The 26198-nt window shown below is 40.0% G+C and overlaps 1 protein-coding gene across 1 annotated transcript in view; it reads left to right on the top strand.

Moving 5' to 3' along the window:
• The window catches only part of EDIL3 (EGF like repeats and discoidin domains 3), a 1247867-nt gene that overhangs the window by 940805 nt on the left and 280864 nt on the right, over positions 1–26198 (top strand). Inside the window, exon 6 of the mRNA XM_073583835.1 lies at positions 14717–14872. Within this exon, the coding sequence (XP_073439936.1) occupies positions 14717–14872 (156 nt within the window). The remainder of the gene's footprint in view (positions 1–14716; positions 14873–26198) is intronic.

Genomic DNA, 26198 nt, shown 5'->3' with positions numbered 1-26198 from the left:
ACAATACAAATGTAAATGGGGAACAATGTGTTGAAGCCAGCAACTTTTCTTTTGATATAAATAGGTGTTTTGGACTAGAGCAGCTGTTTAAGTAGATAAGACAGCGTTGCATTGCTGGCAACATTGTATTCATTGTTCACCAAAAGAGGAATAAAATGTTGCATTGGTTAAGATATGTATCTAAATCTACGACTAGACATTTTCAATTTACTGTTATCTAAAATACATATTTATCAAGCTATCAATGGTCTGTGATCTGTTGTTGGAGCGGGCAATGCTATACTCTGAATAACTAAGCATGTTCCGCCATGTTAGGTAGTCAAGGTATAACCCAGCATTGATAAGCATGTGATCTAAGCCGATATGGGCTTGGGGCTTTCTAGTTTCTGTCATCTTTAGTGTAATATTCTTATTCTTACAGAACAATGCATCTGAGATAAGAAGATGCACTACAGTAATTCGCTTTCTGTGTATCCCATCTATACAATAAGATCGGTAATGGAAGGAGAGCGCCGTCAAGAAGAATGATTGGCTTCGCTGTTAGGACAGTGCCTAGATAATAAGTTGATATCTTACTCATAGGAACCCAAGTGATTTTCTATAATCTTGGAAGCTTTAAAGATTTATTTAGACAAAGCGGTAATTGTGATTGAGCATTCATTAGAAAGCTTGTTCACTGATTATCTGCTTGTATAAACATACCGGCGATGACTTTTGTGTCGGTACGATTGGATCGTTCATACCGGTAATAAAAATATTGTTCTCAGCAGTACATTTTCCTGTGTAAATATAATGTGCTGCCAGTAAGGATGATATTCTTTGTGCACAGGAAAACCATATTAATGATTATTTTAAGCCCTTAGCATTCAGATCAACCTGTTTTATTGGCTATTAAATGACGAAGGCTTGACTTGCATGTAGCCAATCAACAGTTGTTTAATGGTTTACTGTTAATAGACCATTTTACCATTTTCACATAGAGCAAGACATGCTCTTTGTAGCCATTCTTCATGCAAGTTAAAGTGTTATTCAAGCTTCCAAAAATTATCACTTGGAATAATTTTTAGTTTCATGTCGGTCCAATAATTGGGATTCCCACTGGTCACCAGAAAAGTATTAACACAAATAACATTTAACAATGGAGATTACATAGCTGTGTGCTTGAATATGTTCTCTTGATTGCACTGGGTATATTTAATACATCTGAACTTAATAGTAAGCAGTAGTGCCATACTTGGGACTATATTGTACAATAAGTGCAGCATGCAGACTCATTCACTATCTGCCACTGCATAGAGTAGCATTTTTCTGCGGGATCGCCCTTAAGTGCTCCTAGGAGATCATGGGTGTGAACTTAAAAATTTGAAGCTAATTAAGAAATTATGTAGAACTGTCTGCTTGTCCTGAGATACTGTATATACTCATGGTGTATTTTTTAATTCTATGCTGGCACCAACTGAGTTTCAGTATGTTAGCAAAACCAGTCATCTAGTGGTGGCGGGCCTGAAGATAATAGATTGGCAGAAGGCTAGAATATATTAAAGTATTACACTGATGAATATAATTCTGGACAGTCACTGAAAATATCACAAAATAATTATATTTGCATAGTGTTTGTATATTTTAAAGATAAAAATATGACAAATATTAATTGGAAAAAAAATAAATGTTCATGACATTGTCCTAAAAATGGTTAACAGCAATTGTAAACTTATTTGAATAAATAAATTAAAATGGAATAGGCTAGCGTCAGATCGAAAGATGCTTTCTTTAGAATATATAAAATATAATGTCAGTGGTATTTTTATTTCAGCACTGGAGTGGTACCACTAGTCTAAGTTCTCTGACCCTAGTGTTATATTTACCAGACACCGTCTTCAGCTGTTTCCAGTGCCACTTTGGTCCCGAGCAGCACAAGCTCTCAGTGGAAGTCTCTAAGAACCTCTTTATGGCTTTCATAGATTTACATTGAGTTGTGACTTCCTGATTGCCCAGCAAACACTGGAGCGATGCAGCAGGTCACAATGTGCAGAAGAACGACCAGAGCAATGAGGATAACATATGAAGACAGCAGCTGGTAGGTATATTAATTGGGGCAGGGAACTTAGATTGAGGAAACCACTCCATCAGTAATATAAAAAAAATACCCTCAAGTGCTTTATGTGGAATTCCCATGTATACAGCATAGTGTAGACTTAAATAGTCCTTCATTTTTATCTTTTTATGGATTAAATATGTTCACATACTTTTCACATCAGCAAAACTGCAGAAGGATGCAGGGATAGTAGTTCCAACAGCTCATTTGCTATATGATAGAACAACACTATTATACAGTGGAGAAAATAAGTATTTGATATACTGCTAATTTTTCCAGCTTTCCTTTCAACAAAGAATGGAGAAGTCTGTAATTTTTATCGTAGGTACACTTCAACTGTGAGAGACAGAATATTGCAAAAAAATCCAGAAAATCACATTGTATTATTTTTACATAATAATTAATTTGCATTTTATTGCATGAAATAAGTATTTGATACAATGGATAAATAGAACTTAATATTTGGTACAGAAACCTTTGTTTGCAATTAAAGGTCCTGTAGTTCTTGACCAAGTTTGCACACACTGCAGCAGCGAGATCAGGTGAGGCTGATGAGAGTTTTCATCAGCTGATGAGAGGTTTCATCAGCTGGTGCCTGTGCAATAAATAAATAAATGAATAAATTTAAAAAACTGCATGGGTTCCCCTTTATTTTTGATATCCAGTGCAGATAAAGCTGATAGCTTGTTAGGAGTCAGGTTCCTGCGTCTGCTCTCTAGGAATCCAGACCCTTACATTCTGCAGTCTCTTGCTCTTTATCTACCGCAGAGAAGATTGCCTTGCAGCAAATCTCTCCAGGGGCGAAGTCCCTCTGTCCTCCTACTGAGCATGCTCATGAGACGGTTTCCCATTGGAGATCAGGAGTCATGTGCTCAGGTCCTGCTCCAGATCTCATTGGTCCATCTGGGAGATCTGGAAGCTTTCGGAAGGTCCCGGCTGCTATAAAAAGCGCACATGTCCGTTCCGCCATGCGCTAGTATAGACTATACTGCTATGTGTGAATGGTGACGGATGTATAATTCTGGTGACTGACTTATTATGAAACCCCTTCCCTCTGATATTACGCATGTGGTTAGGGAATTAGTTCAGTAGTCTGCACCAGTCTGTGGCAAGCCTTAGGCCACTGTGCACACCGCACCTCTGCGCTAGCGTCCGACATAGTGCCTGCTTTGTAGCTGTGTCTTCCAGCGGCAGTGTCCTGCACTGCGCTGCAGTTGCAGCCCTTCTTGGCGTTCGCAGTAGTGACACCGCACACACGGTAGGTTAGACGGACGCAGCCCCTCTGTCTTAGTTCCTGCTCCTGTGTGCATTTACCTGAGGCCTGTGACTCTAACAGGCTCTGCCCTTTGTATGTTTTTGTTGCGGCGCCTCAGTGTGAGAACAGAGCCCGCTCTGCGCACTTCGGGTGAAGTTGAACCCATGCGCATTATATTGCCATATTGCTCATCTGCCATTACTCAGTAGTGGTTGTCACACCTACTGCATGGTGGACCCCGAGCGGCGAACGCACTTTATTATTATTTTTATTTAGTGCGTTCCGCCGTTCCTAACACAGCTGCAGGTTGCAGCCCCCAGCTGTCAGCTTTATTTTGTCTGGTTATCAAAAACAGAGGGGTTCCCACACCATATTTTTTAAATATTTAAATAAATAATTTTTAAAAATGATATGGGGTTTCCCCCCATTTTTTTCTAAAAAGCCAAGCTAAAGCAGACAGCTGGGGGCTGGTATTCTCAGGCTAGGAAGGGACTATAGATATTGGCTCTAACCAGCCTAAAAATAGCAGCCCACTGCTGCTCCAGATATGGTGCATCTAACACATGTGCAAATCCTGGTGTTTTGTCCAGCTCTTCCTTCTTGCCCTTGTGCAGTGGCAAATGGGGTAATATCTATATTGTTGATGTCAGCTTTGTAATGTCAGCTGAAATCAAGCTCAGTGGTTAGTAATGGAAAGGCATCATCAGACACCCCATTACTAACTCTATAGTCATATTGTAATAAAGACAGAGCCAGAATAAACTCCTTTATTTGAAATATGCACACAGACTCCTTTATTTGAAATAAAAACTCCCTATCTTCTTTTACCCATTTATTACTGTAAAACTAAAAATAAAAAAACCTTATTTTTCACCAGTCTGCCGATAATCCGCTAATGGACATGTCCCACGATGGTCCAGATGAATTGCAGAGCGGTTACATCAGTGATGCAGCTGCTCTCCACTAGAGATGAGTAAACTTGTTCAGAAAAGGTTCGCCAATCCCAAATTCGGCACGAACCTTGCATTTTCAGATTCATGTTTGGAATCGGAAAAATTCGGCCAAAGTTCAGCAAGTGATTGAGTTTCCACTAGTGCTTTTGGCTAGTCTAGTGGTGCTGTATAATGAGCCAGGGAGGATGTGTTTGATGAGGGGAGGGAGTGGGGAGAGGTCAGAGGAGCGACGGATTGTTATTCTTTCCTTTTTTTAATTATATTTGTCTATGGAGATTCGAGCAGCCAATCGGGGCACAGAAACCACCCACAACATCCAGACACAAGAATTTGTGTCATTGGCTGCCAGTCACATGTCCCTATCCATATAAAAAGCGGACATTTTATTTTGGTGCTATTTTGTAACAACATAGTGAGTTTGATGTCTTAAGTAGTCAAATAGTTAACTAGGCAAGTTATTCTCACCTAGTTCAGATAGATAGAATTCTGTGTCAAATTGACCTTCCAGCATAGAAATCTGGAGTGCTAATTCTGTGGTGCAGCCACAAGTCACAGATTCAGCTTTTCAATGCATAGTGCTGCTTATTCTATGGTATATCAACCAGTTGCCACTTCAGCAAATAAATCCTTTGTGCTAATTCTGTGGTCCAGCCACCAGTCCACATTTCAGCTTATAAATGCTTTGGGCTAATTATGTGGTCCAGCCACCAGTCCACATTTCAGCATATAAATCATTTGTGCTAATTGTGTGGTCCAGTCACTAGTCCACATTTGAGCATCTACAGTGGGGAAAAAAAGTATTTAGTCAGTCAGCAATAGTGCAAGTTCCACCACTTAAAAAGATGAGAGGCGTCTGTAATTTACATCATAGGTAGACCTCAACTATGGGAGACAAACTGAGAAAAAAAAATCCAGAAAATCACATTGTCTGTTTTTTTTTTCATTTTATTTGCATATTATGGTGGAAAATAAGTATTTGGTCAGAAACAAAATTTCATCTCAATACTTTGTGATATATCCTTTGTTGGCAATGACAGAGGTCAAACGTTTTCTGTAAGTCTTCACAAGGTTGCCACACACTGTTGTTGGTATGTTGGCCCATTCCTCCATGCAGATCTCCTCTAGAGCAGTGATGTTTTTGGTTTTTCGCTTGGCAACACGGACTTTCAACTCCCTCCAAAGGTTTTCTATAGGGTTGAGATCTGGAGCCAGGCCACTCCAGGACCTTGAAATGCTTCTTACGAAGCCACTCCTTCGTTGCCCTGGCGGTGTGCTTTGGATCATTGTCATGTTGAAAGACCCAGCCACGTTTCATCTTCAATGCCCTTGCTGATGGAAGGAGGTTTGCACTCAAAATCTCACGATACATGGCCCCATTCATTCTTTCATGTACCTGGATCAGTCGTCCTGGCCCCTTTGCAGAGAAACAGCCCCAAAGCATGATGTTTCCACCACCATGCTTTACAGTAGGTATGGTGTTTGATGGATGCAACTCAGTATTCTTTTTCCTCCAAACACGACAAGTTGTGTTTCTACCAAACAGTTCCAGTTTGGTTTCATCAGACCATAGGACATTCTCCCAAAACTCCTCTGGATCATCCAAATGCTCTCTAGCAAACTTCAGATGGGCCCGGACATGTACAGGCTTAAGCAGTGGGACACGTCTGGCACTGCAGGATCTGAGTCCATGGTGGCGTAGTGTGTTACTTATGGTAGGCCTTGTTACATTGGTCCCAGCTCTCTGCAGTTCATTCACTAGGTCCCCCCGCGTGGTTCTGGGATTTTTGCTCACCGTTCTTGTGATCATTCTGACCCCACGGGGTGGGATTTTGCGTGGAGCACCAGATCGAGGGAGATTATCAGTGGTCTTGTATATCTTCCATTTTCTAATTATTGCTCCCACAGTTGATTTCTTCACTCCAAGCTGGTTGGCTATTGCAGATTCAGTCTTCCCAGCCTGGTGCAGGGCTACAATTTTGTTTCTGGTGTCCTTTGACAGCTCTTTGGTCTTCACCATAGTGGAGTTTGGAGTCAGACTGTTTGAGGGTGTGCACAGGTGTCTTTTTATACTGATAACAAGTTTAAACAGGTGCCAGTACTACAGGTAATGAGTGGAGGAAAGAGGAGACTCTTAAAGAAGAAGTTACAGGTCTGTGAGAGCCAGAAATCTTGATTGCTTGTTTCTGACCAAATACTTATTTTCCACCATAATATGCAAATAAAATGAAAAAAAACAAACAATGTGATTTTCTGGATTTTTTTTTTTCTCAGTTTGTCTCCCATAGTTGAGGTCTACCTATGATGTAAATTACAGACGCCTCTCATCTTTTTAAGTGGTGGAACTTGCACTATTGCTGACTGACTAAATACTTTTTTCCCCACTGTAAATACTTTGTGCTAATTGTGTGGTCTACCACACTATCTCACCAAATAAATACTTATTGTAATTTAGTGACAGGTCTAGCCCAGAATTGTGAAACAGCTGGTTTAAAGAGGGGAAGGGTACATCCAACATGAAGGGGAAAAAGCAAGGTCATGGTGGAAGAGGGAATAGGCTTGGTGTTCGAGGTGTATGAGGGGTAGGTCGTAATGTTACTTAAAGCTCTGCTGAACAAACACTGGCTTGAGCTATCCAAAGACAACTGACAGCTTCTGTTACTGGACAGGCTACTTGACTCCTATCTTTGGCAGCCGCAAAATGGTATGCCTTGTAGATGATAGCCAGTAATAGCATGTGCTCCAGTGGATGGCAAGTGCTGCATCAACTGGCCACCCCTCATCTTACACCAGCTTAACATCACACACAGTACAGTACTCAGAGGTGGCACCGCAATTCCCCTTGTTTACTGCACAACTCTCCAACCGCCCAACTAACTGTGGGGAATTATAGGTGGACGAGTCTGCAGAGCTGTTTACACATTCAATTCCATGGACATCAGAGCTCTGCTAGAAAGATTCACAGACTCAAGAGGAGGAAAGCATCTGCACTGATACATAATTTTTTTTCAGTTGGATCTAGGGCCGTATGAAGTAGGGTCTGAGCAGAATCCAGACCCTTGTCACCAGATGTTAACCCCCGGGGGTTGAGGCGATCCTGATGAGACTCAGATACATGAGGTTCATGCATACTGTACTATGCTATCAGGGCAGAAAGAGGAGGAAGGTGACTCTAAAGGTGAGGAGTAGGAAAAAAGAGAGGATGGCGATGAAATTGTACATCCAACTTTGTGTGAACCCAAAGGCATGCAGTATGCAGCTTAGTAGCTAAGCAAAAGAAGGAGGCCAGCAGTGGTCACAGGTATGTAGTTCACAGGGGAGGCAAGGCTTGCCTAGCCTGAGCCTTTTTTTGAGACTGCAAATGATGACTCAACACAAGTTTTCTGCCAACTTTGCAAAAAAAGACTTAATAGAAGCAAAAATTCCAATAATTTGACTGCTACATTCATTAATTGGCACATGTGTGAGCAACATGCTGTAGTCTGGGAATCTCACTGCTCTAAAATGTGGCCTAGCCGGCCTTGCCATCCACCGGCTTCCCCATGAACCACATCTGCTGCTTCTTCCTCCTCCATCACTGTGGTAAATGTTCTCACCCAGGTCTCTGGCCGCAGAACCTTTACTTGTTTACCCACTACAGTCAAGGTGAGCAAGAGCCTGTCAGCTGTTAGAAAAGTGGACATGCCTGCTGTTTTTGATTGATCTCATTTTGAGTGTCACAATTTAATCAAACCAAAAAAAATGAAAAACAGTATTTGCCCCTTCCCCTTTTCCACATACACCACCTTGTCCACCTCCAACCCCTCCTTCAGTTGTACCTCTGCATCATTTTTATTTATTTCATTTTTTGTCTGTGATAATAAAAGTGATTTCACTAAAAAAAATAAATTGTGGAATGGATGAAAGGAAGGATGGATGCATGGATGAGGAAGGGATGGATGGATGAAGACAGCTGGGGGCTGTAGAAAGAAGACAGCTGGGGGCTGTAGCTCTCAGTTGTCTGCTTTCCCTTAGCTGGTTATTAAAAATAGGGGGGAACCCATGACATTTTTTTCATTTATTTATTACATATATAACTAAATAAAAAAAAATACCATGGGCCCCACTATTTTTAATAGTTAGCTGAGAGAAAGCTGATGGCTGGGGGCTAATGTTGTTATTCTGGGAATGGGCCAATATCCATAAAAGCTCCCAGGCTATTAATATCAGCTCACAGCTGTTTGCTTAGCCTTTGCTGGTTATTATAGGGGAGACGGCGCAAAAAATTATGTGAGGTTCTCCCTATATTCAATAATGAGCAAAGGCAAAACAGACAGCTGGGGTCCGATGTTAATAGAAAGAGACCATGGATATTAACCCCCTCTAAGACTGAAAACATCAGCTCTCAGCTGCGCCATAAATGTTACACCCATAAGATTCATTAATTCTGGTGCTTAGTCTTGCTCTTCTCAATTGCCCTGGTGCGGTGGCAAGTGTGATTATAGTTGTGGGGTTGATGTCAGCTTTGTAATGTCAGCTGATATCAAGCCCACAGGTTTATAGTAATAAAGACACAGCCAGAATAAAGTTATTTCTTTGAGATAAAAAACCCCACCCTCTTTTAACCATTTATTTTCAAAAATTAAACATAAAAAACACCATATTTCTTACCTGTTTGAAGAGAAGATCATCCATAACTGTCCCAAGATGCACTCAAACTCTGCTACATCTGGATTTCATGGCTAAGCAGTGGCATAATGTGACTGCTCAGCCATGAATCCAGGAGAACACTGAACTGAGCCTCATAACTTACCGCCGAGAGATGACGCCAATAAGGTGAGTGGAGTTCATAGCTGATGAACTCAGGTTACCTCAATGATGTCAGCGCTGGCAGCTGATTTGGATCTCATCATTAGAGAGATATGTATTATCTTCTCGTCGGACAAGTGAGGGATATGGTGTTTTTTTTTAACTTTTCAAAAAAATGGGCAAAAGTAGGTGGGGAGTTTTATTTAAAATAAAGGAATCTGTGTATCTGTGTATTTAGTTCAAGTAAAGGACTTTATTCTGGCCTTGTCTTCTTTATTACAATCTGAATATGGGGTTAGTAATGGGGGCATTTTATACACGCCTCTTCATTACTAACCTGTGGGCTTGATGTCAGCTGACATTACAAAGCTGACATTAGCCCCACAAATATTGCCCTACTTGCCACCGCAACAGAGCAAGCAGGAAGAGGCTGGAATAGCACCAGAATTAGCAAATCTAATAGATGCACCTTTTTTGGGGAGGCTGCAGGCTGCTAATTTTACCAGCGAGAGCAGTACTACTCTCAGCAGGCACCTGTGATCAGTGGTAACCTTTTTACTGCCAATCACAGCTACTGGCTTACACACTATTATCTGTATGACAGTGTGGGAACACTACTGATCATATACTGATCACAGTCATTATATCCCACGCTGTCACTCAGAAGACAGCGTGGGAATCATTGGATTTTTGGGTCCCCCATTTATTTGAATGAGGTCCAGGGTCGGAGTTGGATTTGGATACCGTTTTTTAAAATTCCCATGATTTGGCTTGGCCATGGTGTAGAGGTTGGAGTGTGATTGAGTGTGTGGTCAGGTGTCTTTTGTACAGGTAACAAGTTCAAATAGGTGTTATCAATACAGGTTATAAGTGCAGAGTAGGAAGGCTTCTTACAGAAAAGCTAACAGGTCTTTGAGAGCCAGAATTCTTGCTGCTTGGTAAGTGATCAAATTCTTATTTCATGTAATAAAATGCAATGACATTATTTAAAAGTCCTACAATGTGAAATTCTGCTTTTTTTTTTTAGATTCTGTCTCTCACAGTTGAAGTGTACCTACAATAAAAATTAAAGACCTTTCCATTCTTTGTAGGTGGGAAAACTTGCAAAATCGGCATCAAATACTTATTTTCCCCACTGTGGATGGAATTTCAGAATTGACTAATACAAGATAGCTGGGTTGTGTTGATCTCCAGCTTCCAAATCTTTGTCTTGCTCGATACTTAGCTTTGAAGTAAGAGTTGTAGGGTCGCCATATTCATTGAAAGATAAACACATCGATTGTGTAAATTACCATCCTAGGCTGAAGAGCCATTTTAGAAACCTAGTTAGAATATCAATTTTCTTCCAATACATGACAAACATTTACAATTTTTCTGGTTATGGCCTAGAGGTGCTCATTATCTTATTTTGATTATGACCATCCTGGCATCACATATGATAATTTATCTATTTCATTAAATTCCTAAGGCTGAAGCTCTTCTTAAATAGAGCATTAATCATATTAAAGGCAGTTTAGAGGCATTAGCGAATGCTGATAATATATGAGATGAATATTTATCTGTATTGTAAATATTGAGCTGAACTTTCCAACTACAAGTGTGAAGCAATTAATTCTCATCAGCAGTATTGAAATGGGTTAGAACCTGCAGAAATATTACCCTCCATAATGTATTGTCACATGTGACACTGATTAACAGCTGCGAGGAGCCGTTTTCATATTTGTTTTGCGAGTTATTGGACTTTTAATTAAAAGGGTGAAAGACAAAGAACAGCAAGTTTAATTATGATAAGTGTTACAGTGTTGATTTTGTGTTTGAAGGCACTTGAAACGCTGCAAATCGCTTGGCCAAGGTGGTTCATCGAGTGGTGTAAAAATGATTGTTTCATTATTTAAAAGCGGTAAAGATGAACATAGCTCAGACACATAATCAGTATGGAAATGTAATAAAAGCAACCTAAGCAGGCTCCCCAAGGTTAGTTGGCACAATAAGAAGAAATCTTTTGAAGCTGGTACAGAGCCTAGAAATGTATTCTTAAGCAATATCTGAACCACCTCTGTGTCTGGATTAGAAATCACACATCACTCAATTGCTTTCAGTTAACCACTAAGTCGTAAGCAATCATAATTTCCTTTTCCTAGCTTAGAATTTCCGAATTTGCTTTCTAAGACTTCTCGCGCTGGAGGGGTTTTCCTTTTTTATTTTTTTCTCCTTTTCTACGGCATTGCCCTCAGGTCTGTTCTGACCTTTCTTATCCCTTGCTAATCTGGTTATATTGTTCAAAACCGAGACTCTCTTTCCTTGATGTATTTATGTCAGTAAACTGTTTCGCTGTGGAGCAAAGAGACAACTTGTTATTCATCTGTCAGTACTATTCATAAGTCTAGACTGCATTAAACAGCTGGAAGAAGGTGGAAAATCCCACATGAGCAGGCGATTTGCCTTTCATACTAAGATTTGGATTTTATAATGCAGGCTGTACAAGACAACTTGCATTTCATCTATTCATCTCACATCCCTAATAAAATTAAGTCCCACACACTGCTTAATGTGAGCTCAAACTATATATCATTAAAAAGGATTCCAGGCTGCGCATATAGAATATTTCTAAAAGATTTATTGCCCTATTTTGCCAAGTCCTCTCCTATAAAGAACCACAGTTGTCCTCCTCCGAGTAATTTGTCACACGCATTGATCATTCTCTTCATATCCAAGATTCAACCCACAACTGCTTCTTCATTTCCAAGGTTCCTTCCATTTCTTTCTTTAAGGAAGTGGAAATGCAAGATTTCTAATCATCATCCAATTACCAGGGCAAATCTTTCCAATGACTGGTGGTTGTCGCCCTTGAGCACTGAACTTGAAGGACGTTGTTGCATGTGACAAGTGCTTTTATTTTGCCTTTGTTTGCCATGCTAAGGCCATATAAATGATTGATGGTATTCATTCTCTTCAAGACAGAGCATGCCTAACTTATAACTTTTATCTCATAAAAATTCAGTGTAGTGACTAAAGTAATTAATTCTTTAGTTTACGTTGAGATACTTTACGGTACATGTAGCAGGAATTGGGTCAGTTGTTGATACAGTATACATTTCTTTGCAAGCTACGAGTAGGAAAAATAAAGAAAAACAAAATGAGATATGGGAGAAAAATATAATTGTTGGATCAAGTGGCATCCACATACAAATAATAAATGTTGAATGAGAATTCAATGGTGCATTTGAAGGACTCATTGTCAGTAGCACTGAAATAGCAAATAGTATTTTAGCATCAGTGAATGGCATTACTCAAAGAATTTGTGTATTAGTGATGATTTTCATTTTCTAAAGCAAGCAATAGAAAAATGACAAAGCCACCAGTAATTTTCTGTCTATAGAATGATAGTTTTAAGCTCTATAAGCATTAGACTAGCTTGGATAGGGGCTTAAAGATGCCCTTCCATAAAAACTTTTATCCTCTTAAAATATCAGTGATTATATTATACAGCACTGTGTAGTTACAATTGCTCATTTTCTTTTCTACCTAGCTAATTATTCTCTTTCCCATTGGGTCTATGACATTACATGATTAAAAACTGACTAGCAGCATTCTTCTAAGCTCTATGTAGAACATAAAGTCTCTTTTCACTGTATGAGTCACAAGTCACTGCAAACTTCCCTGGCAGGGAAGAAGAGAGCAGCTAGGTGAGAAGAGGGAATGATAAATGCATGCAAATTAGACTTTCTGTTTCTACAAAGAGCAGCAAAAAGAGAAGAATTAGCTGGGCAGAAAGGCAAAATGAGCAATTGTAAGTACACAGCGACATATAATATATAAAGAGATAAAAAAATTTGATATGAGTGCCCAGCTGATGGCCATGCCCGCAGCTTTCCAAGGCAATTGGGAATCCCATAAGGGGGCTCTCCTGCTCTCTTTTTTGTGTCCTACAGATATTAAGATGAGCTGGACTTTCAAAAAGGATTATGCAGAGATTCTGACATAGTTTTGCAAAGTAAGCAAGCAGTCTTATCAAGTCAAAGAGTATGCAATTTATATTGTGAAAATTAGATGACATACACTTAAATACAAAGTTATTATAATCAGAGTTATAGCTGAGGAGGCAGAAGTTTTCTTTATTTGCAGATTGTAGATTTTTGAATATTTAAGGACATTTATTTTGGAGATTAAATGAGTTATCTAATATTGTTAAATGGATAAAATTGTAAAGTGCATGTAAAAAGCAAATAACTCTGCAATTTACTTATTAAAACTGTCACCATTCTAAATTCTAAAACATACACATATTTGATATCACTGTATTTGTACAGGTCTGTTCTATCAAAAAATTAAATAAAATAATGAGCTTGGTAAACAGCATAACAAGGAAAAAACCTTCAGAATTATTGTTTTTTATGTCCGTCGCCACAGCACTAAAAAATTTAAAAAGATGTAATGAAAACATAGTAGCTACCCCAAAATGATATCAATAAAAAACATTTACTCAGGGTGCAAAAAATAAGCCCTCACACAGCTCCCAATCCTGAAAATTGAAAACATTACATTACTGTGAAAATGGTGTCACAAGCGTAGTTTTTTTTCACAAATTTTTAAATTTCTTTTCACAACTTACAGTAAGTAAAGCAAAAACTATTGCAGAATTGTACAACTCTTTGGTATTTCACCACACTTGGAATTATTTTTTTGCTTTCCAGTACATCACATGATAAAATAGATGGTGTCATTCAAAACTACAACTTGTCGCACAAAAAACAAGCCTTCAAATGGCTATGTCCACAGAAAAGTGAAAAAGTAATGGAATGGGGGTAGGAAAAAAACAAAAGTGCAGAAACAAAAAAAAAATTTCCTGGCCCTCAAGGGGATAAAGCTTGCAAAGCACTGCTCTGAAGCAGTCTGGATGGTTTAAAATTGCTTGCAGCATAGGAATGTGCTCATTTCAGGACTTGAGGCACAACTATTCCACTGGTCCAAACTGCCAATCTTCATGAGCGCACTGCCACTGACAAGCAGAATGTGGAGAGGCAGAGGAGCAGTGAGCTCCTGAACAAACAATATGATACAGACCCTTTAGTTATGACGTCTTCATAATTGTAGAATTGTCCCTTGTGTAGTTACTTCTCATTTGGGGCCATTGACCAGGTACTACAATTCTTGGGTTTAATGGGGTACCAAAAGCAGTTGAATTCTCACTGCTCAGACTTTATGGTATAGCTAGTCAATACGTCATAAACATCAATGGTGCGACTGTGCTAACCAAAAACTTACATCAGACCAAAGAAAGTTTATGACCAGACTTGAGCTTGAGAAGTAGGATTTTCTAAGCCACATAATCTTAACAACCCTGCTCAGTAATAGTGAAACTCCAATATAAAGATAAACATTCAGACCAGTCTACCATTTTTCTAAAAAACTAGAAGCAAAGAAAGCAAGACTGAAGAATCCAGTGGCCCCATCTTTAAAAAAAAAATGTGATTTTTTTTTTCTGACTCCTTGGAAATCTTATTAGAAGTGAATATAAATTTTTGAGTGAAGACTAAGAGCTTCCTAGCTCTGCATTATAAAGTTGTATTATCTCGCTTTAAGTAAGTTTATACGTAGATGTGACTCATATTTATTTTTCTGTAACAGATAAATCTGCAGAGGAAAATGAGAGTGACCGGAGTTATTACCCAAGGAGCGAAAAGAATAGGAAGCCCAGAATATATAAAATCATATAAGATTGCATACAGTGATGATGGAAAATCATGGTCAACATATAAAATTAGAAGAACCAATGAAGACATGGTAAGTTTCATTTTGTATATTATTTGCACTACATTTTTTGCATATTGATCTATGTAGTGGTTATTTTGAGGTTTTATAAATAGCTATATAAAGCTTTGTGTAATTTATACTGTATAAAGTAGATCATATCTGGTTTGTCCTTATTTGCTTTATCAATGACACATTCAAAAATCTCTATTTTTAGAGGCAAAGTTTTACATTTTTCTGTCAATGGAGGTGTTTGACAAGCTTTAATTTCCATTGATGCTATTTTGTGATAATATTATTTTTATTACTTTTTTACGATATTTTTTTGAAGGTGTAATGAAAAATAAATTAAAAACAGCAATTATGGATTTTTTTAAACATCATTTACCATAACATAATGGAGAAGGTAACTTAAGATTATGATGGTATATGGTTATACTTCTTAGGTCACCGTACTCTAAGACCTTTAACATTTTTATTTTTTTGGAGATGATTGATTTTTATTCATTTTTTGTCTTCTAGTGTTCAATTTGTCTGTGGGTCAATTTGAGTATGAGGATACTCAATATATAAAATTTTTAAAACACGTTTCTCATCACATAAAAAAATCTTTTTTTTGGTCAGCATCTGCTAAGAACCAAAATTTTTTTTTTTTATTTTTCCGTTGTTGAACTATTTGTCACTTTTTTTTGCTATAGTTTTTATTGCTTATATTTTTATATACATCAGACTTTTTGATAACATTATCTTTAATTTTTGATAAGGGGGCTTGAACAAAACAGCAATTCAAGCATTGTTTGTCTTTTCTGATGACGCTCTCTATGTGAGATAAATATTTTAAATAGTTTTAAAGTACCGGTTGTAATAGACATGGTGACACTCAATGTCTGTCTTGGTTTAGGAGAATTTTTCAAAGTTAAAGAGAATCTGTCACCCCTTTTTTGAGATATCATATAATGATATCATTCAATTGTGTGTCACATAAGGATTCTCTTAGTACTTTTGCTTCCCCCTGACCCCGCACCTTTCATGCATAAATACCTTTTTTATATCGGTTCAGATGTATGTAAACTGCCATGGCCCAGTCCGATTGGCGGGGCTTATTCAACTGCTCCCCCCTCCCTGTCTTGCTTTACACAAGAAGAAATGCATAGAGCAAGACAGGGAGGGGGGAGCAGGTGAATAAGCCCCCCCCATCGGATCGGACCGTAGCAGTTTACATACATCTGAACCGATATAAAAAAGGTATTTATGTATGAAAGGTGCGGGGTCAGGGGGAAGCAAAAGTACTAAGAGAATCCTTATGTGACACACAATTGAATGATATCATTATATGATGTCTCAAAAAAGGGGTGACAGATTCCCTTTAATCCATTTTTAATGGGAAAACAGGAAATTTTGTTTCTTTTTTTTTTAAATACCTAAAACATTTTTTTAACAATATTTATTAGTCCAATGAGGGGACTTAAAGATGTGATATTTGTATTGCTTTGTTAATAATTGCACTTCTTATGTAGTATCCTAGCCTGTCAATGTAATATCAGAGCCAGGATCTAATAGGTATGAGTAAATGGCAGACGCCAAGGCATCTGTTAGGACTCTTGTTGCCATCGGCATCCAAAAATCGCACTTCGGTGGAGGGTGGGTTGATGAACTAACAGAAGAAGATCTCTTTCCCAGTCAAACCCTCTATTGATAGAGGCATCTGATGAGTAAAACTGTGGGAATTGGTGTTTTTTTTATTGTTCCTTGCAGCTTCAGCAGCAGCATGACTTTGTATAACAGCTGGATCTTTAGAAAAAGTTATGTTCTTGTTTCCGTGTTATCTAAATCATACCATATATCAATATCCACTTGTAGACATAAAAAACTAATATGTATACTGAAAAGTTTTTAACATTTTTTAAATTTATTGCTGTTCAGTTTATGAATTTATCTAATAAGCCAATAAATCTCTTGTAAACAAATCTGTTCTCACTATACGTATGGCAAATTTCTCCCCCATCTTGTTTTTTTTTCCATTATATAAACCAAATGAAATTAACTGGAATATAAGTGACGTGCAAAACCTAGGATAAAAACAAAATGAGCAAATACCCTGCAGTAAATAAATAGCAATAGTGAATGAAAATAATATAGGTTACTTGGTTAACATAATTTTGATCAAAAAACCTTCAATATATTTATTTATATATTTACTGCAAGGTATTTGCTCATTTTGTTTGTATCTTAAACTTTGGATTTTACATTATAGTAAACTTTTAAGGTGATGAGAAACGTCAGTGGTTTTAATAAATACCTTGAAATATTCTAATGAAAAATGCAAAGCATAAAATAACCAGCTCTTGTAATTTCACAAGCCTTAAAACTAAGTAATCAGTTTTGTCTTGGTTAAAGTAAATTGACAGTAGAAAAATGAGTTAATGATTTTCTGTAACTCAAGCTGGTGCGCACATTGGGAGTGGAGAACCAGTAGGGTATCCAGAGCTAGGAAATATACTCTCTGTTTCTATATCGAGAAGATGCCACCATAAAATGAATGCTAAAAATATTACCATATAAAATATTAAGACCACACAAAACAAGTAACAATTTATTTCATACGTTAATTGCATTATACAAGACCATGTCTTGACTCTACGTTCAACTCTTGCAATGTAACTTAAAGAGGACCTGTGACCAAGTCAAAAGTGATCAGTTTTTGCTCTTATTTTATTCCTGGTGTACCACTGGATAATCTGGGTTTTTTTCTTTTTTAATCCACCTTATGGTTACCTTTCCTTGGTGAAAACTATAAAAATTATCAAAAAAGGGCTAAAATGTATAGAACCATATGGAGGATATAAAAAAAAGAAATGTTTTTATGTGTTACTCAATGTATGATTACAGTACTTCAGTAAAGTTTCTTCCACTGGTTGTGGCAATGTTGCTTTTTTTTCAAAACCACAGGTGCAACGTGTGAACGCAGCCTTAAGTACATTAAAAAATAATTTCTCTTCATATAATTCGTAGGGATGAGCAAGCTAGCTCAGTGATACTCAGTTATCACTGGAGTATGATGGTGCTCTGATCTGCTAGTTACTTTGTGAGCAAAGGGCGGTGCTCGATGTAAAACTCAAATTCTCGAATTGGAGGGAGAGAGTGCTTGCCTAGGCCTGTGTGCACGGTCTAACGAATCAGAGGCCTGTAGTGTTGATACTGGTGCTAAAGCTAAGCCATCATATTAACAGCTCTTCTATGGGCTAATCATTTGTATCATATATAACCTGCATTTAGACTAGGAAGAGAGAAAGAGTCACAGGAGCAGGGAGAGTGCCAGGATTAAGTCTTTAGACAAATAATAAGCCTATGCAGTCCGTTGGCAAATATATAGCTGGAGTTTTTTGTGAGGGCTAAAAAATTCAATATATTTTGATCCTTCAGGTATTATGTGCTTTGAGGTCCTTATTTGTGATATATAGCACACCCAAAATCTTTGAAACATTTTCCTGGGCTACATTTCTCAGCCATACACAATTCTGTAGTGTTAAGTACACTTCTTTGATCTCTAAAACTGAGAAAAAGCTTTTAGAAATGTTGTAGGCTTCTGTATCTCAGCCATACAATGTTACGCAGTTTGTGAACATTTCTCCTATCTCTAAAACTGAACAAAAACATTTACAAAATTTTGTAGGCTTCCATTTCTCAGCCATACAATGTTATGCCATCTGTGAACATTTCTGTTATTTCTAAAACTGAATAAAAGTTTTTATAAACTTTGTAAGCTTTCATTTCTCAGACATTTGGTGTTATGTAGTCTGTAGTGTTGCGCGATACCATCCAATATTGAGAAATATCGGATCGGATTGGATAGGACCGATACCCAAAAAGTATCGGGTATCGCCGATTCCGATACCGGAAACCCCATTCAAGTCAATAGGACAGAAATATCGGAATTAAAAAAACCCCTTTCTTTACTTGTACATCCAGTTCGGGAGGGGGGAAGAGTGTGGGCGGTGCGTGGGCGGACACTGTGCGTGTCTGTGTGTGCGGGCGGGGTCTGTACGGGCCTCTCAGGGGTCTGTGCGGGCCTGCCGGGGGTCTGTGCGCCGGGGGTCTGTGCAGGCTGTCAGGGGTCTGTGCGGGCCTGCCGGGGGTCTGTGCATGCTGCCGGGGGTCTGTGCGGGCCTGCCGGGGGTTGTGTGTGAGTGCAGACATCGTCCGATGGGACTACAAGTCCCATCGGGCTATGCCTGCTACAATGACAGTGATTGACACATTAGCCAATGATGGGACAGTAGTAGTCCCATCATCCAGCTAATGTGTTGAATGTAAAAAAAGAAACATGCATACTACATACATACTACATATATACTACATTCATACAACATACATACATACTACATACATACTACATATATACTACATTCATACAACATACATGCATACTACATACTTCATATATACTACATTCATACAACATACATACATACTACATACATACTTCATATATACTACATTCATACAACATACATACATACTACATTCATACTTCATATATACTACATTCATACTACATACATACATACTACATACTGTATATACTACATTCATACAACATACATACATACTACATACATACTTCATATATACTACATTCATACAACATACATACATACTACATACATACTACATATATACTACATTCATACAACATACATACATAGTACATACTACATACATACTACATACATACAACATGCATAAAACATGCTACAGACATACAACATACATACTACATACATGCTACATACATACATTCATACATTCATACATTCATACAATACCTACATATAGACATACAGTACATACAACATAGAGTACATACTCACCATCACTTGTCACTTTGATCCCCGAAGCCAGTGTCATCTTTAAAAAATATTAAAATAACAAACAACCGATATACTCCCTGATCCGCAGAAATCCACGAGTGTCCCACGACGATCTCCCGTGGAGAACAGCAGCATCATCTGATGCCACCGCTCTCTAGGGGCCCCAGGAATACAATGACAGGAGGTAGGTATCCTTCCGCACTATATTCCTCCGCCACTGTAAAAAAATAGTCCCTAGTCTCACTTTTGGCATTGCTGTGTGAGAAAGTTCCCACGCAGCTTTTGCCATAAAGTGAGACCAGTGAACTACAGTAACCTCTCAGTGATGCACTGAAGGAGATTGTCGTGGGACACTCGTGGATTTCTGCAGATCAGGGAGTATATCGCTTGTTTGTTATTTTAATATTTTTTAAAGATGACACTGGCTTCGGGGATCAAAGTGACAAGTGATGGTGAGTATGTACTCTATGTTATATGTACTGTATGTCTATATGTATGTATTGTATAAATGTATGAATGTATTGTATGTATTGTATGAATGTATTGTATGTAGTATGTATGTATGTATGTATGTTGTATGAATGTAGCATATATGTAGTATGTATGTAGTATGTATGTATGTATGTTGTATATATGTAGTATGTATGTAGTATGTATGCTTTTTTTTCTTTTTTACATTCAACACATTAGCCGGATGATGGGACTACTACTGTCCCATCATTGGCTAATGTGTCAATCACTGTCATTGTAGCAGGCATAGCCCGATGGGACTTGTTGTCCCATCGGACGATGCCTGTACACACACACAACCCCCGGCAGGCCCACACAGACCCCCGGCAGCCCGCATATACCCCCGGCAGACCCGTACAGACCCCCGGCAGCCCGCACAGACCCCCGGCAGGCCCGCACAGACCCCCGGCAGGCCCGCACAGACCCCCGGCAGGCCTGTACAGACCCCCGGCAGGCCTGTACAGACCCCCGGCAGGCCCGTACAGACCCCCAGCAGGCCCGCACAGACCCCTGGCAGCCTGCACAGACCCCCAGCAGGCCCGCACAGACCCCCGGCAGGCCCGCACAGACCGCGCATCATAACGCGCACAGACCGCGCATCATGATATCAATTCAGCAGCCAATCACAACCACAACATTGGCTCATTGCATTATGGGAACTTCCGATTCCGGTATCTGATATTGTAAAAATATCGGTACTCAGTATCGGAATTCTGATACAGCGAATATCGACCGATACCCGATATTTGCAGTATCGGAATGCTCAACTTTAGTAGTCTGTGAACAATTCTGTGGTCTCTAAAACTGATAGAATGCTTTTTAAAAAAATGTAGGCTTCTGTGTCTCAGCCACACAGTGTTATGTGGTCTGTGAACATTTCTGTGATCTCTAAAACTGAGAAAAAGCATTGAATCGTTTTTCTGGAGTGGAAGTGGAAGTTCTGATGATGGTGCACGCAGATTCAGAGGATGTGGGGCAGGTGTGACAACAAGAAACACACCTATCTACGACACATATGTTCCTGTTCCACTTTGTAGGGAGACATGCTACACCATTTCTGAAGAAAGAGCAGTGCGGACAGGTGGTTGGTTAGAAAGCAGATAATGCTTCCAGCAGTCTTGGCAGCACCACACAGTCTTCCACACAGTCCAGTCCCACCAGCCTAAAGTCTGGATCACTTATTCCTCACCCTGATCCCTCTTCCTCTCACCATGTTGAGTCCCAGGAGATTAGTGATCCCACACTAGGATAATCAGAGGAGCTAATTACAACATAATTTCTTGATTATGGCCTCTCAACCTGCATGCTCCAAGAGGGACAGGAAGACATGCTGCTTAGGGATGAACAAACCTTAGCCACAAGAACATGACAGTGAAGAATGGCAAATTTAGGATAAGGAGGAAGATGATAATGAGACACAGTTGCCACTAAGTCTTGATGCTGTTAAGTCAAGAAATCAGGAGGACCAGGGTCCAATGGTGGAAGACGAGGTGGTGGATGATGAAGTCATTGACCCAACCTGGGAAGCTGACATGGAGAGCGATACCAACAGTGCTGAGGGGGAGATTTTGGCTGCAGAGCACCAACACTCCTGAATTTCTCTTTCAAAGAGTTAAGTGTTCCCCAGTCTGGAACTTTTTTAAAGAGAGTTCTGAGACAAACAAAATGGCCATTTGCAACCTATACCATGCCAAGATCAGGGTCCTGACCACTAAGAATCTAACCACCACCATCATAATCAGGCACATATCATCTAAGCACCCAACTCGTAGGGCCGAACGCCTGGCTACACGATTGCTGCCATCAGTTGACATCACTACCTCTTCCCCTGTGATAGGTGCTTGCCACTCTGCTGTCCAAAACACTGGAGCAGATGCAATTTGCCCTGCACCTCTCCTTGCAAATTCTAACCCCACATCATGAGAGACTTCCAAATCCTTGCCTCAGCATAGAGTTTGGCTGTCGCAACCCCAGGCCTTGGAACAAAAAAGAAAGTTCCCAGCCACACACCCACAGGCCCAAATGCTAAAGGGAACATTTCCAGGCTTCTTGCCATGGAAATTTTGACATTTAGGCTGGGAGACAAAGATGATATCTTCCGACTCATGGTGGCAGCTGTCCCTCAGTACTTGGTCCCCAGATGCCATTTTTTCTCCCAGCGTGGCATCCACGCCTTGTACCACCACATCTCCAGGAAGATTCTAAGTGCCCTTACCAACACACTTACTGACATTGTCCACTTAACGAATGACACGTGAACAAGTGCTTGTGGCCAGGGACTTTACATTTCCCTGACATCACACTGGATGAACATTGTGGAGGCTGACATCAAGTCACACACTGGCATGGTGCATATGCTCCTAAAATTGCAGGCCCTATTTCTATCAGAGTTTCCTTCACCTCCCACAGCAGTTCCTGTGCCCTATCCTGCCCCTTCTCATCCTCCATCTCTGATGTGGTATCTCAGAGCACGTCGTCTACATCAGCCGGAAGCTGGAAGCTCTGCAGCACTGCCTCAGGCAACAAGCTCTGCTAAAGCTGATTTGTCTAGGAGACAAACCGCTCACTGCAGCAGAGTTACTTGAAGGAATAACAGACCACAGATCTGTGGTTTTTGCTGCTAAACCTCCAAACAGGCATTGCCATTTGATAATGGGTGTAACCTGGTGGTGGCTGTGAAGCTTGGCAAGCTCACACACATAAAATTCTTGGCACATGTGCTCAACTTGGTAGTTCAGCAGTTTCTGAAAACATACCCAGATTTGCCAGAGCTTCTGATCAAGGTACACTGCGCCATCGACTACTTCCACAAGCAAGTGCCAGCTCATCGACTGGTGTGCAACGTCACCACATGCTGGGATTTGCAAGTGCACATGCTGGCAAGCCTTTGTGAGCAGATGAGGCCAGTGGTTGAGGACCAGTTCCAACATGCCAGTTAGTACTCTGGTCAGCCTCCGCACATAGCAAATAAGGAGTGTGCATTAATGTCTGATATTTGTTTGGTTCTCCAAGACTTTGAGAACGCCACAAAGGCAATGAGCGGCAATGATGTCATAGTCAGCTCAACTATCCCACTTCTGTGCCTACTTAAACAGTTGCTGCCCACAATTAAACACGAAGATTTGCATGTGGAGCAGGTGGGGATGGAGAAAAACCTAACACAGAGAGATAGTAGCCAGCCCATCCTCATATAATCTGCTCAGCACAGATTTGGTAACAATTAGGAGGTGGACACCGAGGATGAAGAAAAGGAAGAACAGGAGGCTAGTAGCCACACAACCTTCATCCCTTCTTTCCTATGTAGATGGTCTGAGATTGGGAGTGAGTAGAAAAAGAGGGAGGAGGAGATAGAGAATCCTCATCATGGTGGAGACAGGGAATTGTTGGCTGTATGGAGCTTGGCTGCCTTTCCTGTGACTCTCACATTACATTGATCTTGGAAAAAAAAGTGCTAGTTATTCACCCTGCTAGACCCACTCTACAATGAGAACTTTGCGTCTCATCTTCCTGAGGTGAAGAGGTCTTCTAAAATGGTACTCTACCTGAAGGCCAATGTGGAAAATAAGTTGAAAAAATTCCTATCAGATAATGCTAGCAACAGGGGGCAAGCTTCCTTCCTCCCATCCAAGGAAGAAAGGCCAGGAAGACACACAGAAGAGGTAGGGGTACACCGTCAAAGGCATGCGCCAACTTCATAAAACCAGCCCGGTGCCTAGTGTGTTATTTTGACAAGGAGGGAAAAGTTTTTAAAGAAGGTCAATCAATACTTGGACGACCAAATCAGCATGCTCCCTTATCTCTCTGCAACTTTCAACTATTCGATCTCAAAGCTGGACACCTGGCATGAGCTTTCCCTCTATGCCTTGGTGGTGTTTTGCTGCCCTGCTGCTAGCATCTTATCTGAGTGTGATTTTAGTGCTGCAGTGGTAGTCATAACAGTCAGGTGCTTTTGCCTGTTAACAGAGAATGCAAACAGGCTCACTCTCATAAAAATGAACAAATCTTGGATTAGCCCACACTTTTCCACACCACTAGATGACAGCTGCACATACAGTGTTTGCAATATTTAATATTTTAATGAGGCCCCCCAATTGTTGCTTTTCATGGGTCTATTAATTTTTGTCTCGCTTTGCACTTTCTGCAAAGCCTTTATGGCTGTATAAGTACATGAACTACACTTTCAAAATATTTTTGTTCAAAATTTTCTAATGGATTCAATGACTCATCAATGCAATTTAGCATGGTTATTGTTGCATTACGGTAGTGTGTAAAATTTACAAAAAGCTTTGAAAAATATTTTAGAATTAGATTCCTCATCCATACAGTAATATTTGCTTTCTGTCACATTTTGGTAGTATATAACAGTAGAAAAAAGCATTTGAAAATTTTGAATATTTCTTAACATTTCTTACCCATACACTATTCCATGTTCTGGGATACATTTTTCTGATATACAACACAAAGAAAAGTTTAACAAATTTGCTGGGTTACATTTCTCAGTCATACACTATTACTTGTTCTAGGGTACATTTCAATGGGATATAGTGTAACTGTGGAGACACAGTGAGGTCAGCGGGTGTCTTTGTCTGTTAGCTGAAACCTCAAGGACCAGGGATTATCCCACCAAACTCCTTCTCTCCTTTTAAAGTGATTATGGTAAAACAGTGTGGAAAACTTTATTGAACCACAAATAGGCAAATAACACATAGAATAGTCCCAGCCAAATACTCAAGATGGTGCACAATTTCAGAGTCTCACCCTTCTGCTGTCTCATCGAGATAAGAGCAGCTGTTACTTCAGGGGTTTCAGAGCCAACTACCCTACCTGTAGCATGCACAGAGAGGAGGTAACGACAATCTTAGGAAGATGACAGTCCATTAAGGTACAAGGTCAGTTGACCAGAGTGTCACAAACTGGCTTCTCCGAACTTGTCCATGGAGTAAGGTCACTGGTGGGTCCCATTCCTGGCACCCACAGGCGGTTGGTCCAAATCCTGACTACCCCAAATGTATCCATAGATTTGCAATGGTAAATGAAGCAGACCTGTATTCTTCCAGCCGGGGCTTTTGTCTCCTATGCAGGCATCCTGCAGAATGACAAATCTTGGCTGCTGTCCTGGAGAGAGTCTCTTGTTCTTTGGATTTCTTGATCTCTTGGCTGTGTGGAGGTATACACTCACTGGCCACTTTATTAGGTACACCATGCTAGTAAGGGGTTGGACCCCCTTTTGCCTTCAGAACTGCCTCAATTCTTCGTGGCAGAGATTCAACAAGGTGCTGGAAGCATTCCTCAGAGATTTTGGACCATATTGACATGATGGCATCACACAGTTGGCGCAGATTTGTCGGCTGCACATCCCTGATGCGAATCTCCCGTTCCACCACATCCCAAAGATGCTCTATTGGATTGAGATCTGGTGACTGAGGAGGCCATTTGAGTACAGTAAACTCATTGTCATGTTCAAGAAACCAATCTGAGATGATTCGAGCTTTATGACATGGCGCATTATCCTGCTGAAAGTAGCCATCAGATGTTGGGTACATTGTGGTCATAAAGGGATGGACATGGTCAGCAACAATACTCAGGTAGGCTGTGGCGTTGCAACGATGCTCAATTGGTACCAAGGGGCCCAAAGAGTGCCCAGAAAAAATTCCCCACACCATGACACCACCACCACCAGCCTGAACCGTTGATACAAGGCAGGATGGATCCATGCTTTCATGTTGTTTACGCCAAATTCTGACCCTACCATCCGAATGTCGCAGCAGAAATCGAGACTCATCAGACCAGGCAACGTTTTTCCAATCTTCTACTGTCCAATTTCGATGAGCTTGTGCAAATTGTAGCCTCAGTTTCCTGTTCTTAGCTGAGAGGAGTGGTACCCAGTGTGGTCTTCTGCTGCTGTAGCCCATCTGCCTCAAAGTTCGACGCACTGTGCGTTCAGAGATGCTCTTCTGCCTACCTTGGTTGTAACGGGT

This window comes from Dendrobates tinctorius, unplaced genomic scaffold (genome assembly GCF_039654945.1).
Source record: "Dendrobates tinctorius isolate UK_male_01 unplaced genomic scaffold, ASM3965494v1 ptg000003l, whole genome shotgun sequence".
NCBI classification, from domain to species: Eukaryota; Metazoa; Chordata; class Amphibia; order Anura; family Dendrobatidae; genus Dendrobates; species Dendrobates tinctorius.
The sequence above is the reverse complement of the archived record's forward strand: the minus strand, read 5'-3'. Positions and strand labels throughout refer to the sequence as shown.